This window comes from Monodelphis domestica, chromosome 7 (assembly GCF_027887165.1).
Source record: "Monodelphis domestica isolate mMonDom1 chromosome 7, mMonDom1.pri, whole genome shotgun sequence".
In the NCBI taxonomy this organism is placed as follows: domain Eukaryota; kingdom Metazoa; phylum Chordata; class Mammalia; order Didelphimorphia; family Didelphidae; genus Monodelphis; species Monodelphis domestica.
Window position 1 is genome coordinate 191167532 of NC_077233.1, and position 19300 is coordinate 191186831.

Below are 19300 nucleotides of genomic sequence, written 5' to 3' on the forward strand. Positions count from 1 at the left end.
CAGTAGTCCCTCCTGCACTCACAGGAAACTTGAGCAGAGAGCTAGAGCTGTTACTAATGCTTTGTTTATCTTTCTCTGGATTGTTGTTCAGTCCTACAATGGTGCCTGACTCGATGTGACCACATGAATATTGTCTTCTTGGCAAAGATACTGGAGTGATTTGCCATTTCCTTTTTCAGTGTGTCTCCATTTACAGAAGAGGAACTGAGACAAATAGGGGTTAAGTGGCTTGTACAAGGTCACACAGTCGTTGTCTAAGGCCAGATTTTAACTAAGATCTTCCTGACTTCAGGCCCAGTACTCTCCACTGCACCACCTAGTTGCCCTCTAGATTAGTTTTGTTTAAGATCCAAACTTAAAACTTTAAAAGAAAGAAAATCTCAGATGAAAGCACCCACATCGGTCACCTACAAAATATCCTTGTGTGCACACAGCTCTATGGAGATTTTAGAAATGAGAACTGCTGAAGAAAGAGAAAGAGAGAAATGTTAGAAATGAGAATACTAACTACCTTTCTCCCAGATTGCCATATAAATCTAGTTAAATCTCCATTCTTCAGTAAATACTATTTCAAATCTCAAAGACTAGACACTACCAAAAAGGAGAGCAGGTGGGAATCCAGACCCAATTTCTATGATACTACTTATTACTAGGATTCTATTACAGCCTGCTAATAGGCATTTCTTGGTTTTTTAATTGGAACAAACTTATTTAATAGACATCAATTGTACAACTTACATAAATCTAGAAATGTATTTTGCATACTAAAATTTTGATGTATTGATAGCTTTTTTATATATCACCATTTCCAGATATATATCCCCCTTTCCATTACCCAGTGAAATATTCTTTGTAATTAAGAATTTTTCTTAAAAAGTAAAGGGGAAAAAAAAGACAAAAGTAATCAATATCACTTATGCAATGTCCCTTACCCATGATTCCCACTTCTGTTAAAAAGGAAGGGAGATGGGGGCAGCTGGGTAGCTCAGTGGATTGAGAGTCAGACCTAGAGACGGGAGGTCCTAGGTTCAAATCTGGCCTCAGACTCTTCCCAGCTGTGTGACCCTGGGCAAGTCACTTGACCCCCATTGCCTAGTCCTTACCACTCTTCTGCCTTGGAGCCAATACGTAGCATTGACTCCAAGACAGAAGGTAAGGGTTTAAAAAAAAAAAAGGAAGGGAGATAATGTGCATTTCTTATTATTTTTAAATTTAATCAATTTTTATTTATTTTGCTCTAGTCTGGGGTCAAATCTTTATTTTATTCATTATTTTTTTAATTTTAATTTTTTAAACCATTACCTTCTGTCTTAGATTGAATCTGTGTATTGGTTCCAAGGAAGAAGCACAGTAAAAACTAGGCAATAGGGGGTTAAGTGACTTGCCCAGGGTTAGCTAAGATGTATCTGAGGTCAAATTTGAACCCAGGACTTCCCATCACTAGGCCTGGCTCTCAATCCATGGAGTCACCTCCATGTGCTTTTAATATTAAAGAAAGTCTCCTTCTTTCTTGAACTTTTATCATAAAAATATAGTGATTGAGGATTTTTTGTTGTTCTTGTTCTTAATTGAATTCTGCAAAATTGTTTGGAAATTTTAACTTTAACTAAAGTTCATAATGAGGTTAAGGAGTGGGTCTTGATGTGTTTTGCAATCCTAAAGCTGATGTTTTGGCTGCCAGATTTATTTATTAGAAATGCAATAAAAATATCCGAGGAAGTGGTTCAGTTTCCTTAAGCCTCCTGAGCAAAGGGGAATTTGATGTTGGTTCTCCTCTTCCTTGCTGGTGAGCTTGGAAACCATTTATTTTCTAAAACTGTAATTTAGATTAGTAACCAAATATAATTTATAAAGTATTTGGAAGAGATGCTCTAGTCTGGGGTCAAAATTTTTTAAATTACCAAATAAGAATTGTTTTACATGTAATTGGGAGAAAAATAAAATCTTATTTTAGAAAATTAAGCAGATAAGCTAATGATTCAAATCGCATTGGCTTCACTCTCTGCATGGAAGATTGGCTGTTAGAGTGACAGAAAACTACAGAGTTCTTGTCTCCATCACGTGTAAGGAAGGAATTATTTGTCTGATATAGGGTTGTGATTTTGTAATTCTGAGTCAACACTGACACCTGTTCTTTGAGAGATTTGTTTATCTTGAACTTTTTTCAAGCCTTGAAAAATAAACAAACTGTATGAGAGTGGGTAACAGTGGAGTATAACAGAAGGATTTGGATTCAGAGGGATCAGAATTCAGATCCCACTTTATTATATGATCCCATTTCCTTTTTAGATGACTTTAAGCTCTGTGGACCTCCAAACCTCACTTCTGATGATACGGGTGTATTAACTGACCCCTAGGGTAACTTCCAGAACAATGCCCTATGAAAACTCTCAAGTGGTGATTTGTATTTACATAAACACTCTTTAAAAGTTTGACAAACGAAAATAAGATATTAATATTCCACCATGAGTCCATTCTTTTCTTCCTATGATTACTGATGGTTATGTGACCAATCATTGACATAATTTGCACTGGAATACTGATTGTAATTTGTTCTTTAAATTATTTCATTCATTGGCATAGATTTACAGACATGTACATTCATTCCTTTGATGTATCTGAATATTTCTACATGCATTTTTGGCCATATATGATTTTACTGGTGTAGGGATTTCTGTGATGAAGTTTTCCAAATGGAAATCAATAACTATTCTCTAGGGCAGTTATATGACTCAGTGGATAGAGCTTCAGTTCCAGAGTCAAGAAGAACTGAGTTTAAATCCATTCTCAACCACTTAGGAGCTGTGTGATCATGGGCAAGTTATTTAACCCCCTTTGCCTCAGTTTCATCATCTGTAAAAATTGCCAGAAAAGGAAAATACAAACCACCTCAGTATCTTTGCCAAGAAAATCCCAAATAGGGATACAACAGAAACGACCGAACAACAAACAATTCCTCTATCTTACAGCCTTTAGTGAATTGCCTGAATCTCTGAGAAGTTAAATTATTTGTCCAGAGTCACGAAGCCAGTTTGTGTCAAAGGTAAAACTTCAAACCAGGTCTTCTAAGCACCTCAGCTGCTTCTTTATCCACTATTCCATGCTTTTTTCAGATATAAAAAAGTAATTACCTTTATACCTAGAAAGTGAAATTAATAAAAAAAAAAGATTTTATTACTTACTTATATGTTGTCTGCAAGACACTGTACCAACCTAGTGGAATTGGTTGTCAGCTCTGGGAGGAGGGAGTAAAGAGGAGAAGGAAAGAAAATAAATCATGGAAATATGGAAAAATATTTAAAATTTTAAATTAAAAAAGACACTGTACTACTAGGTGATCAACATGAAAACATACAATCTAAAATGATCCTATATCCCAAGTAGTTTATATCTTAATGTGAGGAAAGAGAAGAATATACAAAGGAAAGAGAATCGAGAAGATAACTTTCTCCTATATTTTTCTCTTGACAATCTTTTTAAGGAACTGATATTTTTGGGACAGCTAGGTAATGCAGTGGATAGAGCGCCAGGCTTGAAGTCCAGAGGACCTCGGTTCAAACCTGGCTTCAGATATTTACTAGCTGTATGACCCTGGACAAGTCTTTTAACCTCTCTTGGTCTCAGTTTCTTCTGCTATAAAATAGGGATAACAATAGTACCTACCTCCCAGGGTTGTTGTGAGTATTAGTTGAGGTAATATTTATAAAGTGCTTAGCACAACACCTTGACTATAGTAGGTATTGTATAAATGGTAGCTAGTAGTGGTAGTGGGGAAGTTAGTTGGTACAGTAGCACTGGGCTAGGATTTTGACTCATCTTTCTGAGTTGAAATTCACCTTCAAATATTTTACTAGCTGGGTCACCCTGAGCAAGTCATTCAATCCTCACTTAACTTCTCTGTAAAATGAGCTGCAGAAGGAAATGGCAAACCACTCCAGTGTCATTGCCAAGAAAACTCCAAATGGGGTCACCAAGAGTCAACATGACTAAAACAATTGAACAACAATATCAAATATAGTAGTAGTAACACTCTTCATCATCACCATCATACCTATCTTCCAGGGATGCTGTAAGGATCAAACGAGATAATATAGTGAAACTCTTAGCACATATGAAACACTAAATAAATGTTTATTTCCTTACATAGTTCTTTTCCTTCCATAAGTATCCATGCTCCTCTCATTTGCTCCAGTCCCCAAGGAAGATGGGGTCCTTTTCAAGTATACTAACACCTCTTCTAATATCTTCAAGTCCATATCATCTCATCTTTTCTTAGAACTTATCTCAATTAGACATGCCCTCTCTCTCATCTTCAATTCTATCCTGACACATTAACTCCTTTGCTGTTGCCTACAAACATGATCAAGTCAGTTTTATCTTGAAAAAAATTTTTTCACCTAATCATGTCATCTCCTTAAGCCATAATCCTAACTATAGCTCTCCTTCTCAATGTGACACTCCCAGAATCATCCCTACTTATTAATATCTCTTCCTCTCTACTCGCTTTTCAATCCCTTGCTACATTGTCTTTTGGGTAATAATTATTCATTTATTTATTTATATATGTAATAACAATTTTCCACATAAGTTTTCTGAAGTTATATGATCTAAATTATCTCCTTCTCTGAGCTGTTAAGCAATTTGATCTGGATTATACAAAACATATTTCTATATTGTTCATTTTTTAAGAGAACAATCATAAAGAACCCAAACTCCAAAATAAAAATCCAAATAAACTAAAGTGAAAAATCCCATGCCTTTTTCTGCATTCTGATTCCAACAGTTCTTTTTCTGGAGGTGGATAGCATACTTTGTCATAAATCCCTCAGAATTCTCCCAGATCTTTGTATTGCTGAGAGTAACTAAGTCTTTCACAGTTGATCAGAAGGATTATTCAGTTTTTATCTTGGTTACCTCCAGAACCTAGCACAAAATGTTTTATTTCTTTTTCTAAACCCTTGCCTTCTGTCATAGAACCATTACTGTGTTTTGGTTCCAAGGCAGAAGAGCAGTAAGGCTTAGGCAGTGGGGATAAAGTAATTTACCCAGGGTCACATAACTAGGAAGTGTGTCAGGCCAGATTTGAGCCCAGGACCTCTCAGGTCCAGATCAGACTCTCCATCCACTGAGCCACCTAACTGCCCCCACAATGTGGTTTATATCAAAGGTGCTTAACATGAGTTTGTGAGTCAGCTCAAATCTTTAATGAACGAATCATATTATGAATCAATATATTTATGTATACCTATATTTTAATGTATCTTCTGAGTCAGATGTGGAGGCTCCACAAATCATCTGTCCTAAAGACATTGAAGCCAAGACCCTAGAACAGCAAGACTCTGCTAATATTACTTGGATTGTACCAACGGCAAAAGATAACTCTGGTGAAGAGGTAAGGTATATATATATAGAGAGAGATGGACTCCTTTTTCATATGATTCTAAATCACCTACACATGTTCTTTTATTTGTCTAATATGTTCATAACATGCCAGATCATCCATAAGTTTTGGTGCATTCTCCGAAAGAAAAAATGATCTTTTTGGGTTGGTGGGTTGAAACCTCCAGTTGAGATTACAATTTAAAACTTATCTTAGTGAATTTTCTATCTAATTCCAGCTTATTATTATTCTAAAGGAATAAGATAGAATATTCTTTTCTATTTTTTTCTTAAAGAATTGTTCTACCTTTCAGTGAAGTTATTTGGTCAGAGAAGTTTTGACCTCTGCCAAGGTTTAAAGCTCTGAAAAGAGACCTTAGAGATGTCTAAACAGAGGTTTAAATGACTTTAGAAATTCTCTCACTCTCTCATTTGTAAAGCATATAAAGCAAATATGATTTGTCATATTTTCTGACAAAAATACAATATTTTATGTGTAATTATTTGGAACAATCTGTCAGATATATTAATTTAGAAATTCATCCAGAAATTTAAACATGTACCTCAAGAGCTGCCTTGCAACTGTTCTGGTAATACACATTTAGGAGGGAAGAAAAAAGGAGGCTTAAACTTGACTTTGCATTCATCCATGCAATTAGATACACTTCCATGGTAATATCAGCCTACTTTTCAGGAAAGGTTTGTCTTTGGGAGATTTTGCCAGACACTGTTTGCTTTGAAATATGAATTGTGTGCATTCATCAATGGTTATTCCTTTATTGCTCTTGTTTTTAAGTTAAAAGGGAATCAGGACATGAAAGTGAGCTGTTATATTAAGGAATATATAGTCAGAGGGAACAAAGTTTGGAAGTTCAACTTTCTAGTCTGTTTTGTTATATGTAATATATATAGAGCCTATGTTTATGTATGTGTAGATAAATGCAGCTACATATATATATGTATATGTCTATATCTCAGTGTTCTAAGCAACCTCAGGTCTTCATTTGTAAAATAAATATGATAAAACCTAATCACTTGGAACAGTAAGGATTTATCATAATTATCACCTTCAGCTCCTAGGGAAAATATTCCACATAAATGAAAAATGGAATCATTTCTCTAAATGGATGTGCAGACAGAAAATTTTAACTAGAATGTTTAAAACATACCTATTCTTTTCACAATTCAAATTTTAGTTGAAACCAAACATAATAAGTTTATAGTATATTAAATTATGTCTTTTAAAAATACCTTATACTCTCAGTGTTGACTTTAAATATGAAGAAAAAACCCTTACTTATTTCCAAAAGGTATCGATTCACGTTACTCCAGCTTTTACACCACCTTACCTTTTCCCAATTGGAGAGGTTGCTATCACATATACAGCAGTTGACCAGTCCAGAAACCAGGCCCGTTGTACATTCAGTGTCAAGGTTATTGGTAAGTCCTCTTCAGAAATATTTGGATGAAGTTCTAAAAGTGGCCTAGAACCTATTTCTCATTTCCCTTTTTTTCCTGTTACAATGAATCCCAGTCTTCCTAAAAATGAGACAAGCCATAGCATTCATACCATGAGATTGTGAAAATTTACCACACCTATATATGCTAGGTTGTCACAGGTTATGTGGCTATTTTTTTCATTAAAGTTTTTGATTCAATATTTAAAAAAAAATATTTCTTGCAATAATGTGATAACAAAAGTAAGGGAGGAAATCTATCTCTATCCTATAGATTATAGTTTTTGATATCAAGAGAAAAAAAGCATAGAGTACTGGATAGAATATAGAAACTTGAGTTCAAACTCTGACATATATTAATTGTGTGACTAAGGGCAAACCTCTTAATCTTTCATTGACTATGGACCGAGGGAACTCCAGAGGCACTGCAAGTTAAAGAAGAGTTCATGATCACCATAAGAGTAAATTCTCTTATGAAAAATTTCCTTTTTGATACTGATGAATTCACTCATCTGTCCAACCTACAAGTAACCCAAATCAAAAATCTGATAATTTTCACAAGCAACTAATTCCTTATTAGTTTTAACTCCAAAGCTAAAATTTATATTTTCATTTAGGGTGTGGAAAATACCTTGGCTTTGATTCATTTTAAAACAATTTACTGGCAAGCTCTAAAATGCAGTTGTATGGAAGACCTGCCAAAGTTCTTATGTTTCCCATATGGAAAGAAGGTTAGCTCCATAGTCACCAACTTGGAATGTGGATGAGTTTGCAGTAGGCTTGAATACATAGCTGGACACTGGCCCAATTTAAGACACAGAGACCTAGAGTGCAGATATTATGCTTCTTTCATTCAAATAAGTGGATAGAGCTATCCACCTCATAGAGCAGAGTAGGCACTTAAGCCTGTGCTGTTGTTAACTTCAACCCTAGCCTGACTTGATTCCATAGTAGCACCACTGCTGTGGATTAGAGAAAAGGGATCTACTATCTTGGCCACATATTTCATTTTTAAAATGTTAAACCAACATGACTTTTTTGGAGAGTTTTTGAGAGAGAGGAGGGAAAGGATCTTATTTGAGTTTTTAAAACTGCCATGTTATATAGACCTACTATGGAAAATTTTATAGAAAATATGAAGAAACAACAGATAAGATGAAAAGGACTAGGGGGCCATAGTTGGTATCACAATCTCAGAAAATGAGCCTCTGAGTATTTCTGATAATTAATTGTATGGGTTTTGCTGCTTTTATGCACCTCTGGCTAATACTTGTTTGATATGTTATAGGGATTTAGGCTCTGGTCTTAGGGTACCTTGGAAACAGAAGCCACTCAGGAAATAAAATAACCAGTATGCTAGGAAAGTATGAAAGATCAGTTTCATTCATTTTGCCAATGATTGATTTGACTTGTTTGTCATTAAATGTCTTTATGAAATAATGACCACTGGGAGGAGGTATGGTAATAAACAATCATGGGGTCAGGAAGTTTGGTTACATTTTCATAAGCTCCAACTAATAATACAAAAAAAATCACCAATCTATAGTAGTTTCCCTTTCTGTGAGGATAATGACTGATGCCTGGCATAAAAGTTGGCAGTTATATTTAATCTTGGGGGTGGGCGATAAGTGAAGAGTGTTGGCCAAATTCAAGTCCCAGCTCTGATATTTACCAACTGTGTGTGGTTGGGCATGTAACTGGAACCTTCTGCATCCCGCTTTCTTTTTCTATAAAGTGAGGAAAGTTGGACTGTTGTTATGTTGTGAGAATCAGGTTCGACTCTTCATGACCCTATTTGAAATTTTCCTGGCAAACATGTGGTTTGCCATTTCCTTCCGTTTATTTTATAGATGAAGAACTGAGGCAAACAGGGTTAAGTGATTTGCCCGGTTCACACAGCTGGAAAGTGTCTGAGTTCAGATTCATCAGGAAGATGAATCTTCTTGACTCCAGGTCCAGCACTCTATCTGCCATGCCAATTTGTTACCCCATTGTTGGGTTAGTTGACATCTAAAATCCTGTCTAATCTCTGAGTCTGACACTTAGATCGCTGAGAAGCAAATAAAGAAAAATGTCCATAAATTAGAGGTATCTGAAAGTGGAATAGGCTATGTACCGAGATAGCAGCATCCCTGTTAATAGTAACCCTCAAACAAAATTGGATACCTGCTTACCACTTATGTTTTAGAGAGAATTCTTAGTTGCACATAGTTAGCTTCTGCAAACTTGTTCGACTGTCTGTGCTTCTATGAGACTCCCAATACCGATTCAAAGGTCACAAATAGAGGAAGGACATGTGAACTAGAAGGGGCCTGACTACATGTAGCACCCAGAAATCTGCTGGCTGCTTCAGAACTGCTGCAGCCCTGCCCACCTACAACCTATGCCAAAGCAATGAAGGATTCAGAGAAACTGTGAATGCGTCATTTGTCCCATCTGTAGAGAGTCTATGCCAAAGATTCCCTTCACCCTGTGAAAAAATGAAATATGGACCTTCTCCTCACCCCAAAACATTTTATCTTCACAAAAATTGTTAATCCAGTGACATAATTATTTGCACAAAGGTACAAAGGACTGTGTGATATGCCTTAGGGGGCTATACATCAGCCCAAGCAGCCTGGGTGGGGGGTGGGGGTGAGTTCCTAGAACTCTAACAGTTTATCTGAAATGGAGCACTGTCTCTGTAGTCAAAGTACCTGAGTTCAGATCTTACACCTGATGTTTGCTATCTGTGTGGCCTTGGAAAAGCTCCTTCCCATATCTGGGCCTTAGTTTCCTCATCCCTAAAACAAAAAGGTTGGTTTCTATTTGGCCCTAATTCTACTAGTGTCTTAGAATCCTTTGATTGTATGTACAGACAGTCTTATGTACTACAACAACTAATAATGATATCATCCTGGGCAAATCCCTTAAGGTCCCTAAACCTGTTTCTTCAGCTATTAAAAATTATAGGAAAAAAAAACCCTTATATTATCCATTTCACAGAGTTGCCATGAGGAAAATTCTTTGTAAACTCTATAACTCTATGTAAGTGTGCTTTAAAAATTAATAATAATAAATATATCATCATATCAATTAACAATAATCACATAATTATTGATATTATAATTGTATGTATTAATGACTTAAAATAACTGCATAATTATTAATAGCATAATCATTATGTACATTCAACATTGCTATGGTTACCTAGTTACTTCCTGTAAATGAATATTGCAGTTCTACTGTCAAGGAGGGCTACACTGCCAAGGTACCTCCCAGTGGTATTTCTTCAAGCAGACACAATGTGCCCACCATTTGGCTAAAATAACTCCCACTAAATTCAAAGGGGAAAACAGGATCCATGGTGTCCAGGAGGATATAGAAATTCTTTGTATGAGGCACATACAGGTTTCATTCTTCCTCATGGCTATTCCACTCTTTCTCTAACTTGGAGCTGTGAAAAGCCCATTCAGTATTTAGTTTCTCTCTATGCTTTCATGTTCTTTAGATGTAGAACCACCTGTCATTGATAGATGCCGATCCCCACCTCCAATCCAGGGCCCCAAGAATGAGTATGTAGCAACCTGGGATGAACCTCAGTTCTCAGACAACTCAGGTAAGGGAACTATCATTTCATTTTTAATTAAAGTACATTATCAATTGTCTTTGCATAGTAAACAGAAGTAGAAAACAAATGCTAATTGTTATCTCAGAATCAATAACAACTATAAGAAACGATGGAGAAACACATTAATGTAATGTGGCACAGTAAAAAGACCACTGGCTTTAGAATGAAGTCAGTGGGTCAGGTTTCTAGACCCAACCTTTTCCAGGTAATGCTATGTTACTTTTGGCAATTTGCTTTGCCTGCTTGGGCCTATTTCTTCAATTATAAAATGAAGAGATGAAACCAGGTGATCTCTAAGTCCTCCTCTTACTCTGCTATTCTGTGATTTTTTTTTCTCAAAAATGTTTCTGGCATTTTTTCTAAGTAATGCAACATGAGTGCCCATTGCAGTCAAAGGTCAGTGGAGAGGCAATAAATATTAAGCACCAATTATTTGCCAGGTGGTATGTTTGATGCTTGGAATACTAAGACTAAAATGAAAGAAAGTGAAAAAAGGAGCTTCTTGCAATCTGGAGAGACATCATGTAGATAACTAATCTGTAAATTATTGTTGGGTTCCAGTCTGACTAAGGGTTTAGGACAATTATCCAGGGAGTTAAATAAATAGTAAAGAAGCTGAGGACTTCTTTGAATCAGTAGACAATGTCTGTATTATATTACAAAAGCAACATAGGTCCACAAGCATTTGGGAGAATTAGAAAAAAATTCATATAGAAAGTGGCACTTAATCTGAGTCATGAAGGAAACTTGGGATACCAAGAAGCTGTAGTGAGGAGGAGGTACATTCCAGTCACATGGCAAACATGAGCAGGCTAGAAAGTACTACACAGAAGAAAGAGTGAACGGATGTCTTCAAAGATATTTGGTTATAAAAAGATGAAGGCTAGTCATGTAGATTGAAAGAGGGATAACTAATGAATATACCACGTAGCCCACTCATTAGAGATCTAGAGAAAAGCTTCAAGTACATTGGAGAGATCCTTTGTGGACAATTTAAGGGGAAACTTGGATGAGTCACAGAAGATGAGTAGATACAAATGGATTATATAATGAAACACTGGAGACGGTATTATGTAGCCATAGAAGATGCAGCAGAGACATAATATACTTGCAGTCAAGACCTGGGTGCATATCATGCCTAGACAGTTACTAGTTGTAGCTAGATACTTAATTCTCTTAGTTCCTCATCTGTAAAGTGAAGGGACTGACTAAACAGACTTTGAAGTCCTTTCCAACACTACATCTTTGAGTTTCTGATCACTGATGGATAATATTTGTACATGCTGCTTACTAGGAACCACTACATAATTGTGTTAGGTGATTAAATATCTCAGAAAACATATATACTCCTAATGGGCAGTGACTAGGCAATAACCTACTTTTTCTGTAACCACTAAAGTACTACTTAATACGTATTCTATGGAAAGCTGCATCATGAGCCAAAGAATGTAAGGTAACAATAACAACATGAGTATCAATCACTTTGATGCTAGGCATCACCCTAGAGTCATTATTAGATGCCTTATCCCAATAAGAAAATGTAGTGAGACAGTATTTTCCATGTCTGGTGTTAATGGGAAAAACCAGTGAATCTTATGCTTTTCTTATTCTTGCTCATCTTTATTGTTTCCAGGATCTTTGCTGACTATCACTCGAAGTCATTCCCCAGGAGATATCTTTCCCCAAGGAAGGACCACAGTACAATATACAGCCACAGACCCATCTGGCAATAACAGGACATGTGAAATTTATGTTGTCATCAAAGGTGTGTATGCTCCTTAGGACCTAGTCCCTTAAGAATGTTAAGTCAACAAACATTTATTAAGCATCTACTATTCTTAGGCATTGTTCTAAATGCTGAAGATTCCCCCAAACCCCATTCCCACCCCACAAAAATAGTCCCTGATCTCTTTCAGCCACAAGCACTCCTCTCTACCCTCGACCTGGATAATAGGTAAAGAGTTGCCAAACAGCTCTCAGCTGAATGCCCGATGCCAGCCTGGTACTCATTTGCAATCTCTTTTTGACCAGGGGTTCAATCCCCTTACCATCTTTGGGCAGTGAGAGCTCCCAGGAAGTCCTGCTGCTACTTGTAGCTACTGCCATGTCCACAGTCACCTATACTTCATGTCTCTGCCATACTGCACCCAGCCAGCCCCCATTCTAGTGTCACAGATACACACACACACACACACACACACACACACACACACACACACACACATACACACACCTTCACATAAGTTTCCAATTCTATGATACCAAAGAAATGTCCAGTGGGCCCAAGGGAAAGACAAGTGTGGATTCTGAGAATTTATACAGGATGTGTACCCATCCTAAAATAAAAAAAAATGTTTTTCCAGACTTGGTACCTATAGTATAAAGTGTATTTCTGAGATATAATTCAACTAAGGGAACTTGACAAGAGTAGAATTCCTGCCAAATAGCCATCAAATATATCTTCTTGCCTTATTGCATAGTGGCAAGGCCATCCACCACCAACTGTTGCCTTAACCCTTGGATATTAGTTGGATCACTCCCCTCAAAAAAGATGTTTCTAATTCTGTTGCAATCAGAAGACTTTTATTGGATTATTTTTAAAATTGCATTTATTGAGTACTAAGTGTACTTCATAGATCCATATAATAAAAATTGTTATAAAATATCAATAAAAAGTCATTTTAAAATACCACAGAACTCTTACCCTCACATTTTGTTCATTATGCCACATCAGTATTCCATTTGAGGCATTATTGTAAAGTTATTTGAAGAAGAAAGTTAAGAAAGTTTGAATGGAAAGCTCCCTATTCTCTGCCACCTTGACTCTGCCACACCACTGCAGGGATGCTTTTTCCCCACACTCTATTTAGCAAAAAAAAAAAAGCAACAAACTATATTGTTTTAAAGCAAAACACTGACACTGTTCAGACCTGGGTTTCTAATATTCCTTGTCATCAGATGCCTTCCCTCAACTTTTCACCAAATACTCTCTCATGGAATTGCAAAGTAATAGTCTCTTATTCTTGTTGTCATGATCTTTATATTTGATGTGGAAGAGAGGAGGGGTTGAAAGATCCTGAAAATTTTATTTCTCTGCCATAGTTTTGTCCACATTGTTTTCAGTTATAATGAGGGAATTGCAGAAACATCCCCATCAATGCAGGAGTACATGTAGCTCTTCCTAAACATAAAAGGATACAGTACCCAATTACCTATGCCTAGCCACTTTTTAGTAACATTTACAAAACATCTTTTTCCACTTTTAACTCCAAGTTCAATGTAAACTTTTTATAGGAACAGTAAAAAAGAAAGGACACCCCCCTTTGCAAAGTTCAGACCCAGTATTTAAACTTCCACACTGTACATCTTAAAGGATCATCTAAGGAGGAGGAAGGGGGGTGATAAAAAAATAGTGCTAGTTGTTGTACATTATAGAATCAGTTCTTTGAGAAATGGAACTGTGTTTTTGTCTGTATGTTTTGCCTCAGTTCTTGGCACATAGTAGGTGCTTAATAAGCGCATGTTAAGTGATAGTTGATTGTATATAATTAAAGTATATTTTTGTATAGGTTCTCCCTGTGAAATTCCATTCACTCCTGTTAATGGAGATTTCATATGTACCAATGACAGTGTTGGTATCAACTGCACACTAAGTTGCCTAGAAGGCTATGATTTTACTGAAGGATCAGCCGAAAAATATTACTGTGCCTTTGAAGATGGAATCTGGAGACCTCCATATTCTACTGAATGGCCAGACTGTGCTGGTAAGTTTACTTTGCATTCATTTCTTCCATGATAAAATAAAGTATTTCTCACTATTGGGGGCTACAATTTCTAGAATATTTAGAAATATTCATGGAAAGATCTACACGAAATTATGAAAAACTGAATAATAGCTAATAGAACATTATATAGAGCAACAGAAATAATGCTTGAAGAATAACTTGTGAATATCTACAACAAGAGAAAGAATTGATAAAATGAAACATAAGAAAGACATGGTTTTATATATGCATTTTTTTGTCAAATTAAGCCTTTTCTAGGGAGGGAGATAGTTGGTCATTTTAATGTAACCAACAAATTAATGAATAAAATAATTTGTTAAAAGAAATATGTATTCAGAGAAATCTTTTTCTCTAAGAATCAATGTTGATGGATGTGAGGAGGCACTGGAGCTCAGACTCAAGACTAAGAATTGGTTATGGGAGGAATAAAACATAGGGATACTTTTGGTATTACTTATTACTTTTTTATAAATGCATTTACTTTTAATGCTACTCTCCATAACATATGGATATTTGTTTTGTGATAAATCTATTTGCCAGTGTAACCCCAGACAAGTTCCATAACCTTTCAATGCCCCCCAGAAACTCCAAGACTATGAACTATAGAGTGATTGCCAATCTGCACAGGGAGTGGAAATATCCTCTTTAGAAGTACCCAATACATTTCTGGTTAAAAAACATTTAAAAAAATTTTTTTAAAGGCTTGCCTATGTTCTAGTGAAGCTCAGACTCTCTGGTAGATAGTCATAGACATAGGATTCAATTTTCAAACCTTCCCTAAGGAATAGAGATGCATCAATATGACTCTACTTCTAATCCCATTGGTACTAATGGAGAGTTCCCCTTTGCCACCATAAAGAACTTGCTGCTGTATTTAGGGGTCTGTGGCTCATCTGCCCTTTCCTCTACCAATGTATACATGGTCTGTCTGAGTTCAGACCAGAAGAATCTTGACCACATAGAAGAGGGATCAGACAGACTCTTTTTCTCATATTCTATGGCTTGCTAATTCCATCTCCCTTTCCCAAACTTCCAACTATCACCTCTGGGATGATTTACTTAAAGCTTAAATTTGGGCTCTCCTGTGAAGCTCTCCCCAAGGGGGAAAACAGAAAGGTACTCAATATACACAATATATATCAGGTAAGGAACAAATTTATGTCCCAGACACAAAAAGAACCTATTACATAAAACATTCGCAAGCATGCATAAATAGAAACACTTAAAACAAGCAGCAGTAGTATACTACTGGTATACTTTGCCAGGATGAAACTCTAAAACCTTACCAGAACATAAAGTAGGGACAGCTAGGTGGCTCAGTGAATAGTGAGCCAGGTCTGGAAATGGGAGGTCCTGGGTTCAAACCTGACCTCACACACTTGCTAGCTATGTGACCCTGGGCAAGTCATTTCACCCCAATTGTCACCCCAATTACCTAGCCATCACAGCTCTTCTTCCTTGGAACCAATACATAGTATTGATTCTAAGACAGAAGGTGAGAGTTTAAAAAAGATAACATAAAGCAATTTGTCAGGCATTCATATTTAACCTCAATTCTGTTTCTCATAATCTGTGTCTTCTGACAAGCTGTGCTATGGATAGGGTTCATCCTCAGGCCAATGGTCGTCTGCTTCAAGAACAAAGGAATAGTTGTTAGGGACTCCTCTCAAAGTGCAGCAAGCCTCAACAGAAGAGCCAAGGTCTCTGAGCCTCTTAAACATATAAGATAACCTCAAAGCCTGGAGAAAGACACAATCATTTAAGACGAGGAAAGAATAAACACAGAAGATGCAGCCCCAAACCCAAGATTAGGCTTCCCTAAGCAGCTGCTGTGTACTCATGGTCTTAGGGAAACCTGAATGGGGGACTAATTGACTATAATCTTTCCCTAAATGTGTAAATATACTTTAAATGTAAGTAATTTTAAACAGCTATTATCATTTTACTTTGAAGTAAACATTTTTAACCTACTGTCACTAGTACATGTCAGTACATTGCATCAAACACCATCTTGGTCTTTGGAGCTGTTCTTAAATTGTGATCTTTTTTTAAGCAGGTTATTCTCCTCTTCTTTGGCCTTGGTTTCCCTATCTATAAAATGAGACTAAAAAGATCTAGGTCTATAGTAGTAAGAAAATCAATAGCCTTCTTCGTACACATGGGATATAAATTGAAATCTTCAATCCAGTTCTCTCCTATTAGTTCTGTGCTCAGCTAATAGAATGTTGTTGACCATACCACTCATTGCCTCACAGTAACTTCAATATTGCAAGCCAAATGCAGCTTCAGAATTTACCTCTTAATCACAGACTCATAAAATTTCAAAGTCGTAAAAAAATCTGTACCTAAAGCATGAATCCTCAGCCAGGAATAATCCAACTTCAGCCAGAGGAGCAGCAGTGACAAAGAACTGTCAAATACCCATGGTAGCCCATTCCATTAGGAGATAGTTCCAATAGAAAACCCTTCCTTATATTGAGACAAAAATCTACACCTCCCCTTTATTAGTCTTTGTTCTGTCTTCTAAGTCCAAAGAACAACTCTAACCCTCTTCTGAAAGATTTTTTGGTCTCATCCTTTTGAGTATATGCACATAGGTTAGCCATCTTTAAAATAGGAGGACAAAGTTTCTTCAATTCAGAAATTCCCAATCTAGAAAGATCATTTTGCATGGTGTTGAGAAAAATAATATTTATGACCCATTCTTAGCTTATTCAACAAGTCAAGTCGATATATCATGAAAAACCAGCAGAAGTTACTTCTTGTAACTTCTAGAAGTGTTTTGGTGATTGGGAGGTTGAAACTGGAGTTTGGGGAATCAAACTCTTATCACTAGGTAACTGCAATTTCTGTGTCACTCTGTGTTTATTTTCTAAGAAGCAGGAATGCTTCTTAAGTGGCATCTCTGGTTTTTGTAAAGAACAATGTGAAAGTGAAGCATTAAGGTCAAGTCATTTTGCATAAACTTCTCCATATCAGAGGTCATCTGACTTTTAAAAACGCTCCATTAGAAAATCACTGACCAACAAAAACTACTGTGTCCTTCCATTTTCTAGTAAATCGCTTTGCAAATCATGGATTCAAGTCATTTGAGATGCTCTACAAAACAACTTGCTGTGACAACAATGATCTCCTCAAAAACTTTTCTAAAGCTTTTGAGACTACTCTTGGTGAAATGGTAGGTTAGTAATATTCCTTTATTTCTTTTTCTTTTAGTTGTTTGAAAGATATTATCGAGACTTTTTTCACAATAAATTTTTTTGCATTTTATTTGGTAGTTGACATTTTGATTAATTGCTCTGAAAATTTCTTTCTTTGACTTTCCCTTCAGTCCTACTACCTGTCACTAAGCATAAGTTTTATCATGAATATTGAATATGAGGAATTTCATTTATTCACTCATCAAACATATTGTAAGCACCTGTTATGAGCCGAATGTTACACGAATCAATGGAGTCACAAAGAAAAAAAGAAATTACATGATTCCTGCCCTCAACGAGCTTATATTCTATTGTAGAAGGAAGCGAGGCAACAAAGAAAATGGAAGAGCAAAAACTAAATGTATATTAACCATATGCAGGATAATTTCCAGAGGGATAATTCTTAGGCAATACTAGCAACTAGAAGGATCAGAATAGGCTTCTTGTAGAAGATTATATTTTGTGAAATGGTTTATTTAAAACCCATAGACAGGGTCAGTCAGGTGACACAGTGGAGAGAGTACCAGGTCTAGAATCCTGGGTTCAAATGTGACCTTAGACATTTCCTAGCTGTGTAACTCCATTTGCCTAGCCCTTGCCCTTCTCTCTTGGAGTTGTTACTAGGATAGAAAGTAAGAGTTTAAAAAAAAAAAGACATGCATCCTAAGATGATAAACCAGAGTACATTTTATTTGTTTTCTCATGGAAATCAGCTACCTAGACATTTTTCAAATCATAAATTCTCATTTAAAACAACATCACTGGTTCAGAAAAAAAAAGAGAAAGTCAATTTCTCTAGGGGCTTCTAAGTGACCTGGTCAATAAAATGCCAGACCTAAAGTCAGGAAGACTCATCTTCCTCAGTTCAAATTCAGCTTCAGACAGTTACTAGCTACATGACTCTTGAGCAATTCATTTAACCCTACTTGCCTAAGTTTTTTCATCTGTGAAATGAATGAGAGAAGGAAATAGCAAACTACTCCAGGATCTCTGTCAAGAAACCCCCAAATGAGGTCACAAAGAGTTCAACATGGCTGAAATGACTGAAAAGCAGCAGACTCTTCAAGTATATTTTAAGTTGGTAGAGAAAGCAGGAATGACATCGCATGAGTATCTTCACAGTGCCATGGAAGTAAGCATTTAACAAAAGCTAATCAGTTTATTTTTAGTCTCTATAAAATATGTTCAAAATAAGAGATGCAGAATTACTAACACTCTTGAATTTAAGAAAAAAAAACAAGAAACAAAATCCTTAGAAACTAAATTAGTATCTATCTGCATTTGAGAAGGCAAGTGTAAACTCATAAAAATCCCAAACATCACTAGTATTCTTTAGAAATTAAGTAATACAAACATTGATGGAATGCACTGTCTCTTAATCTGTTTCCTGGCTTCTCTGGATTCCTTCAATGCACAATTTAGGAGCCAGTTATGTGGCTAGAGAGCCAGGCCTGGAGTGGAAGAGTTGGGTTTAAATTTGGTCTCTGACACCTCTTAACTGTATTACCCTAAAAGTCATTTATCCTTGTTTGCCTAGCTTTTTCCCTTTTGTCTTAGAATTCTTACTAGTACAGAAAGTAAGGGTTTAAGAAAAGTCTTCATTTAAACCCCATTTTCTACAGAAGTCCTTTCCTGTCCCCTTACCCCATCAAACCCCACTTTTAGTGGCTTACTTCTGAAATTACCTCTATTTATCCCTGTACGTTTTTTTATGTTAACTTCTCCCATTAAAATGTAAATGCTCTATGGGCATTTACTATGGGCATTACATCTATGGTTTGCCTTTCATTGTAATCCCAGTGCCTGGCAAATAGTAAACCAATGCAAATAAATGCTTCTTCAATGACTAATTCAGTCTTTAAGAGTATG

The 19300-nt window shown here is 36.2% G+C and overlaps 1 protein-coding gene across 1 annotated transcript in view; it reads left to right on the forward strand.

The window, feature by feature from the left end:
• Positions 1-19300, forward strand: part of SVEP1 (sushi, von Willebrand factor type A, EGF and pentraxin domain containing 1) — a 341958-nt gene that overhangs the window by 175918 nt on the left and 146740 nt on the right. The window contains exons 8-13 of the mRNA XM_001374596.5: positions 5274-5392; positions 6690-6819; positions 10327-10434; positions 12080-12211; positions 14016-14210; positions 17288-17409. Coding sequence (XP_001374633.2) covers positions 5274-5392; positions 6690-6819; positions 10327-10434; positions 12080-12211; positions 14016-14210; positions 17288-17409 — 806 coding nt within the window. The remainder of the gene's footprint in view (positions 1-5273; positions 5393-6689; positions 6820-10326; positions 10435-12079; positions 12212-14015; positions 14211-17287; positions 17410-19300) is intronic.